Below are 13,856 nucleotides of genomic sequence, written 5' to 3' on the forward strand. Positions count from 1 at the left end.
CTTTCTCCCTAGATTATTCATGGGAAAGAATGCATCTGAACAGCATAGTGATCTAGCCTCTGAATAGTCTGAGATTTGCACACCCAAACTCTGTAGCCTTTTACCTGTTGAAAGTTGGGGAGTATAAGAGACCTAGCATAGATTTTGCAAGATGGGAGAGGAAAGAAATAAGATAGAGTGGGAGGAGGAAGCAGAGCACTTGGGAATTCTGAGGAGAGAGAGTGATTGTCACTTTTCCACACTCTTCAAACACTTTCCTACACATAGTCTATTCCTATAAAAAGTTAGTATTCCAATACAATGCACGCTTATAGGTAGAAATATAATTTAATGTATGCATGTGACTGTGAATATAAAGCTGCTGTGCAAATTAAGTTAGTATACATAATTCTGAGCTCTGAATGAGTGCTATAAAACTTTTTAAAACACAGAATTCTCTTTGCATTAGTGCAAACAGGGCCCTTCACATATTCATGGAAGATGCTTGGTCAGTAGTGACCCCTTAAAATGGGTTTGACAAATTCATTGAAAATGAGGCTGCCAAGGGTTACTAATCACAATAGCTGTCTTCGCATGCTAGGGAAGTCCCTAACTCATCAAGGGTTTGAGACTCATTGGCTACCCTCACCTGGTTTAGCCAGCCAGTCGAAGCTGTTTCCTGAGGTGTGGCCACAATCACATGCTGACAGCTTCTAGGAGCCACTGGTGGGGCCTGAGTGCAGGGTGGAGACCTAAGATCAACAAACTACCCCACAAGGAGCACAACATGTCCCCCACCAGAGGTACTATCCCTCCTCTAACACCCCACAGTAGATTATACATACTAAAAAAAGTCCTACTTGTGGTCTTCTCATAGGTATCTAATTAAACACTCTGGGTAACAGGACACTGGAAAAGATAGGCCTTTGGTCCAATCCAGCAGGATCCTGCTTACAGTCTTATGCTTCACTACAGTTTTAACATAGCTGGGGTGTGGGTGTGAATAAGTGAGGGTGTGAAAATATCTCAAGTACATCTCTCTACCTGCTATGCAATCTACCGAAAAGATGCCTGAAAGATCTATGCACTTAGTATACCTGTATCATTGCAGTGTCCTTTAATATATGTTATTCTATGGGATAGAATACATCTTGGTCAAGTGCGAAGGGAACCAAAGAGTGCCAGCACTCTGGTTATTGTTTTTGGTAAAATCTATCCTGTAGATAAAATCCTTATTTTTATTATCATCATGTTTAAGTGTGAAATGATGCTTAAGAGACATGAAGTTCAGTACCATCATAGTGTTCAAAATTCCTGTTGTTCTAGTCACATTTTGCAACAGGGAATTTCATTAGTGCGAGCTATTTCTGAACTCTGAGTATTAGTGGGGGTGGGCTGGGGAAGGACTAGACCAGGGGTCTGCAACCTTTAAGACAAAAAGAGCCACTTGGACCCGTTTCCGAAGGAAAAAAAACTGGAAGCCGCAAAACTCGTCATTATAAAAATAACTTTTTGTCACTTTTTTATTATTTCTTTGTTTGACCCCTCAGAATTACTCCTCCTCATAGAAATAAACGTTAAATTAACAAGTTACCTTTTGTGTGTGTGTGTGTGTGTGTGTGTGTGTGTGTGTGTGTGTGTTCTTCACTCCCCTTCAAAACAGTGACCAGCGTACATGCCCCCTTTCAATGCAGTGACCAGCGTACATTCCCCTTACAATGTAGCGGGCGGGAAGGTGACGTTGGGACGGTGCGCGACTAACGCACGCACCGCCCTCATGCGACGTCACAGCCAGTACAGCGCCCGCCACAGTGGGGAGTGTCGGGGCGCACAAATCGCCTCCTCCCCTCGCTAGTATCCGCCCCGGAGCCGCAGCAAAGGTGTAAAAGAGCCACATGCGGCTCCGGAGCCGCGGGTTGCAGACCCCTGGACTAGACCATGTGAAAAATCAACATAATATTTTAGCTGCTGTTCATTCATTTTCTGTTTTGTGTTCTTGTTATTCAAAAAGTACCTAGACATTCTGTTGTGCTCATAACCTAAGTTTAAGGGGCCATTTAGCTCCTAGCTTTCACATCTAAGTTTCTAAGACTGGTTGTTAGAAGCCATAGTTCGATTTTTCATTTGATCCAGCTTCTGATTCATCGGTGCTTATTCAGTGTATCTGACTGGGGCCTGGATGCAAATAAACTGATTTCTAATTCTAGATAATCTCATTCTAAAGTAATCATAGTTGTCAGGCTTTTTAATATGTTGGGAGGGGGAAATTGGGAATACCTGACACTGATGAAATTTATTTTCTCTGTAACTTGACCTTATATCTTGTGGGTTCGTTCTGGATCTGCTCTTGACATTGCCACTTTGTGAATAGGACAACTTCTCATCAATTCCATTTTATGAGAATTCTTTAACCCTCTGTCATAGATAGGCCCTGTGAGTTTGGTCCTTGTAATATGCTTTACGTGTTTCTTTCCTTGATTTTCCAGAGGTTCATAGAATCATAGAGTTGGAATGGGACCCATGGGTCATCTAGTCCAACCCACTGAAATGCAGGAATTTCACCTAAAGCGTCCATGACAGATGGCCATCCAACCTTTGTTTAAAAACCTCCAAGGAAGGAGAGTCCACCATCTCTCGTGGGAAACTGTTCCACTACTGAACAGCTCTAACTGATGCAGATCATTCTGTCCTCATTCATACACAATACTGAACGAAACCATGGCTTAGCTGCTTAGCACAAACAAGAAAATGTACAGACTTCCAGAGAGATTGTCACTGCTTTGTTCCTTTCTAGTCATTTTGTTGTTGTGCTGAGTTACACCATTGTATTGCTTAGTGTGTCATCCTAATCTAGTCTCATGGTTTAGATCTCGCAGACAAACCACGAGCTTTAAACCATAGGACAAACCTTGGTTACAACTCGTTATTTCTTTGGAAAGAACTAAACTATGAGCCTGGGTCTGGGTGACAAGCTAAGTCAAACCATGGTACAGCAGCAGAAAAACTGGGGAGAACTGGCTGCAGTCTCCTCACCAGGAGCCCACATATTTGCTCACTCCTTCTAAGTCAGGGGTTGGCAACCTAAGGCCCATGGGCTGAAAGTGGCCCACGGAGGCTGTTTAACCGGCCCACAAGCCACCCCCGAACCAAGCTGCCCACTTGGTAAGTCCCTGCACATTGCGCTATACTGGCACATCATAGCGCAGGGACTCCCTTCCGTGGCTCGCTTCTGTGCATGCCCGGATGCCGGTAATCGCTTCTACGCAGGCACGATTTTCGGCATCTAGGCATGTGCAGAAGCGATTTCCGGTGCCGTGGACATGCACAGACACACTTTTCTGCATCACGCTGTGCCGGCCCGGCCCATGGAGGATCTCTGCGGGAGTGATCCGGCCCATGCCTGGTAAGCCTTGCCGACCCCTGTGCTAAGTCATGGTTTGGCTTAGGTGAAAGCCTGATCGCACACGATCTGCTAACACAGAATGCTTGCTGATATTTTTATACATTTTTTTTTGTCTCCTCTGACTACTAACAATGTTCTCAGCAAAATTTAATGTGCTGGTCTTAATGTACAGTCATATCTCGGCTCCCAAATGCCTTGCGAGTCAAACGTTCCAGCTCCTGAACGCTGCAAACCCAGAAGCGAGTGTTCCAAACATCCGAAAGGGCTTCCGTGGCTTCCGATTGGCTGCAGGAGCTTCCTGCAGCCAATCAGAAGTCACGCTTTGGAAATTGAACGTTTCAAAAGTCAAACGGACTTCCGGGACAGATTCTGTTCGACTTCCAAGGTAGTACTGTATATATTGACCCCGTTGTACCTGAGATTATTCCTAGTTTCCCAAAGTATTTTTTTAAAAATGGTTTATGGAAGTATAATTATCATTACTGACGATCTCACGATCACTGACCATTACAGTAGCAGCATACAATATACCTCCCAAGCAGTAATACACCCAAATAAATCAAGGCATCCATATTTCCCAAGCATAAGAGCTAACTCCTAGGGGTAGAAGTCCCCACACTCCCCCATAAACTAGTTGAGGGGCCCAGGCACCCACAAAGTTAGTTTGCATTGCCATTCAAATGGTGTGAGTACATCACATCTTGTGATCAATTAAGTGGGGTGGGGCTTATCTCTCCCCCCCCCCAATATTTTATTCAAGTTGGCACCCCTCAAGCTGGCATGGATGGTGAATGTTGACCATATAAGCATAAGAAATAAAACCCCACTAGATGATGCAGAAGACCCACAATTAGAGACTCACAATTGAATTGTCGCACCACCACCACTGCAATGGGCAAAGTACAAGGTTTATTGACCTATTAGTGTTTCCTGTATATAGGTATGAAGACATTTTGTATTAAGCAACTAATAAGCTGAAATGATGGTGGTGGTGGTGGTGGTGGTGGTGGTGATGATGATAATGTTCTCAAGGTTTCATAGAGAGCTGCTCTTGGTAAGTGCCTGAAGATTGTAGAGTTCACACACACGCAGAGAGAGAGAGAGAGAGAGAGAGACTCAAACTAAACTCTCATACTTGTTTGGCTAGCCTTTTGAAGGCAGGGCTTGAGTAGTAAAGAGTGTTGTGTTTTAGCACCTGTTTATTTAATTTAGTAATTACAAACTTGTTTAATATGTGAATTCTTTGTTTTCATGTATAAATGATGATGGCAGTGTAGCCTGTCCTCGATCTTCAGAAAAATTTTAGGATAAGCTTGTAAACAAATATATCTCCAATTGTATCAAATGCTAATTTTACTCCTTCAGCTTTGGTTGATTTGGCCCTGTTGGTTGCTTCTCAGCTGCATGTTTGTCAGTAGTCGCTTTTGTAGTTCCTGCCATTGAAGCCTTTTCTGTTGTTGTGTTGCTAACTATTCTTTTTAGTGTTCCCTGTATTTTTTTTTTATCTCTAACCTTATTTTACTAGTGTGCTATTTTGCCCATTCCGCATCATTATACCATACTTGACATAGCTTATCCATGTTGCACAGGATGTCTTAATGCAGGCTTAATTCTGTGCATGTGTGAAACGTCAATATATCTTGCTACAGCAGCTCTCAAAATACTTGTAATTTCCCCTCTATAATTTTTTTACAATAAATAATACTTGTAAGAGCAGTGCAGTCTCCAGTTGTCCCAAATGTACTAATTATGAATACAATGATTAGGTGTATGAATGTTATTGTGTGCATGCAGATAATGGCTATGTGTTTTTTTTTGGGGGGGGGAGGGTGTATATGCAGTACCTGCAGGTAAATGTGGCTATGAATACCTTTAGGATGCCTTTGAAATTGGACTATAAGTAATTGTTGCCCATTGTAGACAGTTAATGTTCCAAATCAGCAGGTGAAATCTATATTGTTTATCACCAAGCTGAAGACCAGGGATGTAAATGCTCTGAAGCTGAGACAGAGCATATCTTCAACTTTTCTTTCTAAACTGCCTGCTACAGAATGCAGACAATCCTTATCAAATTGTTTCCTTTAATTTGTCAAATATTAAACAGATAGGTTTCCTGGGCTTGGCTATTTGTCTGAAATTTGGAGTTGAAATAAATTGGATTCTAGGTGTGTTGTCTTGCCTCTTGTATGAATAGTGTGCATTTGTGCTTCTGTTTAGAAGGAATATAACAACTATTGGAAGTCCCATGTCAGAATACTGCATAGGGAGGGAAGTTGAATTATATAGGTCATGGACGAGCAGAAGGTAAATCAGCATCTACTAGATGGCTTGCAGTAGATTTATAAAGATTCCCAACTTTCAATCGGTCAACAATAGCAACAATAAAGCAGAAACAAAAAAATAGGCTGCTGAAATAAAAAAAGCTTGGGCAGAAATTAGGATTGAATTTTTGTGTGAAAGGGTAGAGCTCAGTCCTGTGAACGAAAACAAATTCCTGGGCTGAGCATGTGTTTGAAGGCACCCTGCTTTTTAATTGTATGCCTGTCTCCCCGAGCCAATATTGTGCACTTTGCTATGGATGGTGGACATTGAGGTTCTAGTAATAAACAAAAGTAGATTCTGCAGAACTGAAGTCTATCTACACTTGAGGTAGGTCGCCAGTGAGGAAAATGTTTTAGTTCATACTCTTACTTATTACTAGCTAGCTAGAAATGAGGAAGCTTTCTGAATATACAGATTTTCTGCTTAAATTTCACTATGTGGCTTGCATGAAACCTCCTATGTTGCAAGCACTTGGAGATTCTTTATGTCCTGAACAATAGAAAAGACGGAATCATTAGCACTTTCTAGCCTTTCAGCAAATTGACATTTTATCAAACCTGCCCTGTGCTGTTCTTCAATATGTTACGCCAGTTACTCAAATGCAGTAGTGCACCCAGGGTACACTAACTGTTATTAAATTAAATGGTATGCTTAGCTCTGATTTATAGAGGTCACCAGCAAAAAGCACTAGCCTGTCAACTTGCTTTACCTGGCAGCAGCTCAACTACGACAGGCTTACCTTTGATTTAAACAAATTTGAGAAATATGTAAAGTTTGGGAAGCAGTTTTGCACTGATTTGATAAAAGAAACCACAAAATGCTGCAGCGCAGGTGTTGAGAATGTTTGAAAGCTGATTGAGGGAAGCAGATGGCTTTAGTCAGTGGCATCCAGCCAAAAGAGCAGGTGCTGGTCATGTGACCACTGGTTACCAGGGTAATCTGATTGCTCTTGGCGTGCAGATGAAAGGAAAGGGGCCCAGTGTTCAGCTGTAGTATTGTATAATTTGTGGCAGTTAGAGCGGAAATAAATGCTGGAAATGGAGCCTCATAGTAGGGGAGACTTCTGTCCATGTGTAGTATACACACTAGGGCAGTTGCAAAAGGAACTGTTGTACAGATTGCTTAAAAAAATTGTCTTGTATCCCTTCTAAAGATATCAAACATTCTTAGTAATGTCAGGTTCTCATAGACATTGTGTGTGCGCGTATATTGTTCTTCATAATCTGAGTTTTGGAAAAAACAAATATTTAAAATTTGTATTCTTCAACTGCTATATTAAAAAAGAAATGGAGCACTTAATTAAGGTACCTCATGTTATAGACCATTATATGAAACACAGTGTTTTCAGTTTATAAATGTTCAGATATCTCCTGTCCTATTTTTCTTCTGTTAATTTTGAATATTTAGGTTAAAAGCCACAAATATGTTTGGCAGAAGCAATGAATATAGGTGTTTTAGGAACTTAAAATTGGGAAGGGGAACAGAAGTGGATATTGGATATGTATGTTATTTCATCTCCTGATACAGTTGCACTTTTACACACAAGAACCTATATGTGTGTGTGTGTGTGTGAGAGAGAGAGAGAGAGAGAGAGAGAGAGAGAGAGAGAGAGAGAGAGAGGGAGGGAGGGATGGAAAGAGAGAGAAAGAATGAGAATTGCAAAATGTATCGGAGGAATGACACCTGAGTATTCATAAGAATTTTGATAGGAAAGCTGCTTCCGTAGAAAATACATTCACATTGAGCTGACTCAGAATTTTATTTCTTTATTGTTTTATACATTGTGCATATGGTATTCAAAAACCTCAAGTTGAAGATAATGGTAGCTTTGAATTCTCGCATGGCTTTGATATGTTGAAGGGGAAGCACCTAACCCTGATCTGGCAAGTAGAAACTTCTACCTGCTTGCTGCCGGCATTCTGAGGTCAGAGTGAGTGTATAGCCCTCAAACCTTACTGGTTTTAGGAGAATCAGTACTTTCTTTACTAGGGCAGGATTTTCCTGCATGTCATCCAACTCTGTCCTTTCCCCCATTTTAATGCCAAGGCACATCCTGTGGTATGATTTCCACTTTTATAAATATAATAATAATAATAATAATAATAATAATAATAATAATAATAATAATAATATCTTTATTGTCATTGCCCCCATCGGGGACAACGAAATTACTTGACTGCTCCATAAAAACACTAATTAAACAATACAGTATAATACAGCAAGAGAGATTAGATGACTTTCAAAGTCCGGGCTTCCCATTCAGGGCCAAGATCGCTCTGGAGAAGAAGCTGTTCTTAAGGCGGCTCGTTCTTGTCTTCATCAACCTGTATCTCCGTCCCGACGACAAGAGCTCGAAGAGACAGTGACCAGGATGCGATGGATCTTTTACTATGTACAGTGCCATCCTATTGCACCTTGTGGCATAAATCTGCTCTAAGGTAGAGAGTGGGCAGCCAACAATGCTCTCTGCTGCCTTAACAACCCTGCACAACCCCAACCTGTCCTGGGTAGTACAGCTTCCGTACCACACATATAAGCCATAAGTGAGCACGCTCTCATTGGCACAGTGATAGAAGGCAAGCAGCAGTTTCTGCGGAAGATGGTTTTTCCTTAGTATTCTCAAAAAGTACAGTCTCTGCTGCGCCTTCTTCACAAGCCCCCTTGTGTTGACACTCCAGGACAGATCCTCTTGTAATTCAATGCCCAAAAATCTGAACGTTGTTACCCTCTCCACACAGACCCCATCAATCAAAAGTGGCTGGACGTTGCTCTTCTGTCTCCTAAAGTCCACCACAAGCTCCTTTGTCTTCCTTGTATTTATGAACAAGTTGTTAGCTCTACACCACTCTGTTAGCTCTACACCACTCTGTCAGCCGCTCCACCTCATCTCTATAATCCGTTTCACCCTCCCTTTCAGGGATGAGCCCAATCACAGTTGTGTCATCTGCAAATTTGACAACCCTTAATATGAAGACTTATAAAAGAAAAAAAAAACCAAGAACAACACAAGCTCTTAACATATGCTGGTTTTTTTAAATACAGTGGTACCTCGGGTTAAGAACTTTGCTTCAGGATGAGAACAGAAATCACGCGGCGGAGGTGCGGTGGCAGCGGGAGGCCCCATTAGTTAAAGTGGTACCTCAGCTTAAGAACAGTTTCAGGTTAAGAACAGACTTCCAGAACAAAATAAGTTCTTAACCCGAGGTACCACTGTACTGTTATAAATCATCCCACTGTAAGCTCCTGTGTGTCTAATAGGCACTGGCTGTTGAGCTAGCATGCTTTTTTTCTTTTAAGTTTTGTGTTCTACTGGATGGATCTAGTAGAAAAGTATATTGCAGAGATTTAACAGGTAGTAGTAATAGGATGCATTTAATACATTTTTAAAATTTTGAATTAGATTGGGGTTATTGAAGTAGCTATGATGAAATGATTTCAAGTGTTCCATTCCATGTGGTGTAAAAAGCTTTGTTTATTCAACCGCTCATGTTTTAGTAACAAGAAACCAGAATTGGAATCCAGTGCTGTGAAGAAAAAGGTCAACAAGGGAAAAGAAGGTTCTGAAAACTCAGATTTAGAAAAAACACCGCCAGGATCACCACATCCTGAAGAAGAAGATGATGCAGGAGTTCAGGTAATACCACTGGTTATATATTTCATGCATAATTATAGAACACAACGGCCTCATTTAGAAATAACACTGAACTATGGCTTAGTGTTAGGAGAAAAAGCAACAGTGAGCCTTGAGCTTGTGTGCTCCCATTCCTTCTCTAGCACTGCTAGGATTCTGGAAGGGAGCCGCTGTGCTTCCTCCTCTCCTATTATTCCTACCTTCTGCATCACAATGTTAAGGAATTTCTAATCAATAAGAGGACCTGTTCTCTTTTTATTTAACTAAATTATCTTACTGGCCTTTGATGAGAGGCTCTGCCAAAAGCTTTTTCAAAATCCAAGTATATAATACCTACTGAGTCACTTCATATATATTTTGGTTGACACCCTCAAATATTCCTAAAAATTTAATGAGTCAGAAACCAATTCTCTCTTTCCAAGTCTTGTTTAAGAACGCTCCTCAACTTCAGAGTCTTTTCAGTTGCTCTGCATCATCTATAAAGATGCAAGTTAGACATGACACCTCAAGCTTTTTAATAGATCCAAAGATTGTACAGTGGTACCTTGGTTTTCGAGCATCTCGGAAGCCGAACGCTGAAAACCCAGAAGTAATTGCTTCCGTTTTCAAACATGTCTCGGAAGTCGAACAGCGTCTTCTTCTTCTTCTTCTTCTTCTTCTTCTTCTTCTTCTTCTTCTTCTTCTTCTTCTCCATTGACTTTGCCAGCTGCCCTTTGCAACTCAGTTGTCAAAACGTTTCAGAAGTCAAGCGGTTTTCTGGAACGAATTATGTTCAACAACTGAGGTGACACTGTATATCTCTTGTTTTCTCTTCTCTGCCCTAAGTACAAGCAGCAGCAGTTTTGAAGTGAAACACTTACAACAGAAGGGCTCTCCATCTCCAGTCACCAAGTTTCAGGGGACAATAGGCTTCTAAGTTAGATGGCTTCAAAACTGGCTATTGGGGCTGTTCAGAAAGTAGTGTTGAATGCAGAATCCAACATTCTCCATTTTTATTCTAAAAATGCAGCAGTATATACAAATTTATATTTGAAACAGGGCAATGCTTGGAAAAATGGGAACACAGTAGTGATTAATGACCAGGCGGTTTATAAAAAGATCTCTAAACCAACTTTCAGGATATAAATGCTCTCACAAGACAGTTTACAGTTCTAAAATCAAATGTGACCAGTAAATCTGAAGCACAGCAGTTAATGAAGTGCAGAATGGTCCTGTCTCCTCCTGCCACTGGTGCCTCCATGGAAGGTAGCTAATCCAGGAGCGGCCCCAAGTTGCACACCTGCCTCTTCATAGGGAGTTGCTGTATTACAACAATATCTGCAGGGCTACAGGTTTCCCAACTCTGGTATAGATGTTGACAAACCATGGGGAACAAGGTAGAACCTCAAGGCACCCTGAAAGCCTCTGGTATAGGAACGGAACAGAAATCTCCCAGCATTGCCATCTAGATCCATTCCCCAGAAGGGACCATAACACCATGTGTCATCCCAGACAGGATACCATGGTCAGTGGTATACAAAACTGCTGTCAGGTGCGGCAAAACCATCAGGGTCACACGTTTCACATTGATTCCCTGGTGTAGATCATCCACCACGGTGGTTTCTGTCCCAAAACCAAAAATAAGATAAGTCTGTAGCTGGGAACATTCCTCTTGTTCTTGGAACGTCATTAAAAATGGTAAATTTGAGATTGGGTGATTAATTTTCCAGAGCCAATGGATCTAAATTTGTCTTCTTTATAACGATTTTACCACTTTCACCTTCAAGGTAGCTGGAATTAGACCTGGTTGCATTTCTCCTGAAGGAACAAGTATGTAATCTCTTCCTTGATTCACCCTTTCAGGCATATCATAAGAAGCTGCATTGGCTGCCAATATGCTTCCAGTTTGCATTCAAGGCAATAATGAAAATGCTGAGACTAAATAGCTTGGGACCTCAGTACCTGGGGGAAAACCTCTCCACATATATTCCTGCCCAAGAATTATGGCCTGCTGGTGGGTGGCAGCCCTACTGACATCCCACCTCTGGGAGCTGTACAGAGAGTTCTTTTTGCTGTAGTGACCCTGTTATGGAATGTTCTTGCCTTGGAGGCCCAGCTGTGCCTGTTGTTGGCTGTATTTCACCACTAAGTTAAAACCTGGCTTTTTTACTCAAGCATTTGGGTCATGTGGGGGGTGGTTCAGTGTTTGACCTGCTTATGTTATTCATTGGTGTTGAATATTTTTATGCTGAATATGGCTATTACGAATTAAGGCTATTACAAATTATTATGTTTGTATTTTTGGTGTGCAAGAATTGTTGCTGTGTGCCATCCTGAGATGAACTAATGGGCTAGATTAGAAATATTTAATAAATATCTAAACATTTAAATAAATAAGTAAACAAACTACAGAAGTTACTTAACAGGGTCTGTATAGATACCCAGTCTTGGCAGATTTTATTAGCAAAGATGAGCAAGAATCCAATGTGCCAGGTCATTGATTTCAATGCTCCAAGTAGCTTGTCAACATCCTCAACAAGCTAATAATAATAATAATAATAATAATAATAATAGCAGGACCACGTAGTGGTCTGGCTGCATCCCTATTGGGTTCTGACCATACTAATAGTTTTCTTCTGCAAAATGCAGCAAGTAGGCACATTGATTTAATGGTCTTAGATATTAATTTTGTTGCTCTTGTGTTAAGCAGGCATCTGGTCACTTAAAATAGCTACAACACTGTGAGGATGCAGTGGTGGCAGAAAAGCAGGCTTTCATTGCCATCATCTGTGCCAAATAGTAGTATGTATGATCGAATCCAGTCTGTGTTTGGCCACATTCATCATGATTTTTTTCTACCACCTGTGCTCCATTTGTTGACTTTGTCATTTAACAACCCTCAGATCCTAATACAAAGGAGCTTAATTAACACTATGACTTTGCTGAAGACATTCAGGAGCGATCATACTGATAGCTCTACTCATCTCCTGATTCAAGAGCCAGCTAGGATTTCAATAAGATCCCTGGCCTAAACTTCTGGGAAATTCCCCAGCATAGGAGCCAACTTCTAGGGGCCGTGGGGGCTTCGGCCCCCACAATAAAATATTTTAGGGAGGTGGGCATGAACTGCATCATGTAATCAATTACGCAGGGCAGGACTTACCTGGTCCCCCATAATATTGTATTCAAGTTGGCACCCCTGTTCCCCAGGGATATCAGTAAACATTCTGGGTCTCAGACCATCAAAATCATTTCTCTAATCTCTCCAGAGATTGGATGCAGCATTCCACTCTAATGTCCTACCACTGAGAAAATAATACTGTAACTTATTTGGTGTATTTCTTGTTAATTGGTAGCATGAAAATATCTATATGGAATCTTCTAAAGCGAAATTTCTCCAGGACACACACTCTGGCCTCTTTCCTGTTGTGCTCTTTCACCTGTGGCATCTAGTATATATTTCTTCTATTTTTATTTGATTTACTGCAAAGTTTTAATTGTGCTTCATAATGAAAAGCAGAATCATTTCCCATTCTGTAGAATGGGTAGGGCACCTGCTTTTGTGATAAGGCCCTTGAATTCCTTCTGTCCCTCTGCTTTCAAAGGGGAATAGATTTCTCTCTCGAGGACTATAGTCCTGCTAATCAATAGGATGAAATTTTACAATGCAGGGTGGTTTTTTTCTTTTTCAGAAGAGGCGCTCTAGCAGGCAGGTTAAGAGAAAGCGTTACACAGAAGACCTTGAGTTCAAGATTTCTGATGAAGAAGTTGATGATGCAGATGGTGCTGGAAGAAACTCCCCTTCAAATACTTCTCAGTCTGAGCAACAGGTCTGTTCATATTTATGCTCTTCAAATGGGTTAGACTGAAAATTCTCTATAACCATTTAGGCTGTAAAACATTTAAGTGTTGACTTTGCTTCCAAGGGACTTCCATCTCAGCTTGGCTCAACATGCCAAAGGAAATTAGTTGTTTAGGTTCTTAAAGGCTGTGCTCATTCAAGTTTTCTTTACAAGCCTACAATATGTAATTCAACACAATTTAGTGAAATTAATGGTCTCTGTTGTAAAGCCTAAAACTAGGCTCCAAGGAGACTGAATTTACCTCTGTGAATTCAGTGGTCTGGCTTCTATGACTTAATAAACCACTTAAGCTTGTCTCCTGCTGTCAGGCACTATAAGAACCCCTTTATGAAATTACTGTCTTGTAGTAACCAGCAGGATATGCTTTATTTTCTATGCAATGTAAATGATGGATAAAATAGGTTGAATAAAATGAAGGGCGATAATGTGAAATGACTCCTTTAACATTTTTTTTTTGTAGTAGTTTTTTAATGTCGCTACTTCACTTAACTAACTTGGGAAACCATTGCTGAAAGTGCGCACACACTTAAATATTAAATTGGTAATTAATATGTTAAGTTTTCTTAAATTTTATTTCTGATATCTTGAGCTGAATATCTCCAAGAGGAGGTGTGTGGATTTGATGTTTTTGATCAACTACAGAAGAATTTATTCCTATTCTCTGCAAAACTGAGGGTGT

At 40.9% G+C, this 13,856-nt stretch overlaps 1 protein-coding gene across 7 annotated transcripts in view; it reads left to right on the top strand.

Annotated features, from left to right (window-relative positions):
• CHD7 (chromodomain helicase DNA binding protein 7) overlaps positions 1-13,856 on the top strand; it is a 140,240-nt gene that overhangs the window by 69,958 nt on the left and 56,426 nt on the right. For all 7 annotated transcript variants that reach the window (XM_081204243.1, XM_081204249.1, XM_081204248.1 and 4 more), the window contains 2 exons: positions 9,200-9,338; positions 13,007-13,144. In XM_081204243.1, coding sequence (XP_081060369.1) covers positions 9,200-9,338; positions 13,007-13,144 — 277 coding nt within the window. The remainder of the gene's footprint in view (positions 1-9,199; positions 9,339-13,006; positions 13,145-13,856) is intronic.

Source organism: Podarcis bocagei (genome assembly GCF_964188305.1).
Source record: "Podarcis bocagei genome assembly, chromosome: 8".
NCBI classification, from domain to species: domain Eukaryota; kingdom Metazoa; phylum Chordata; class Lepidosauria; order Squamata; family Lacertidae; genus Podarcis; species Podarcis bocagei.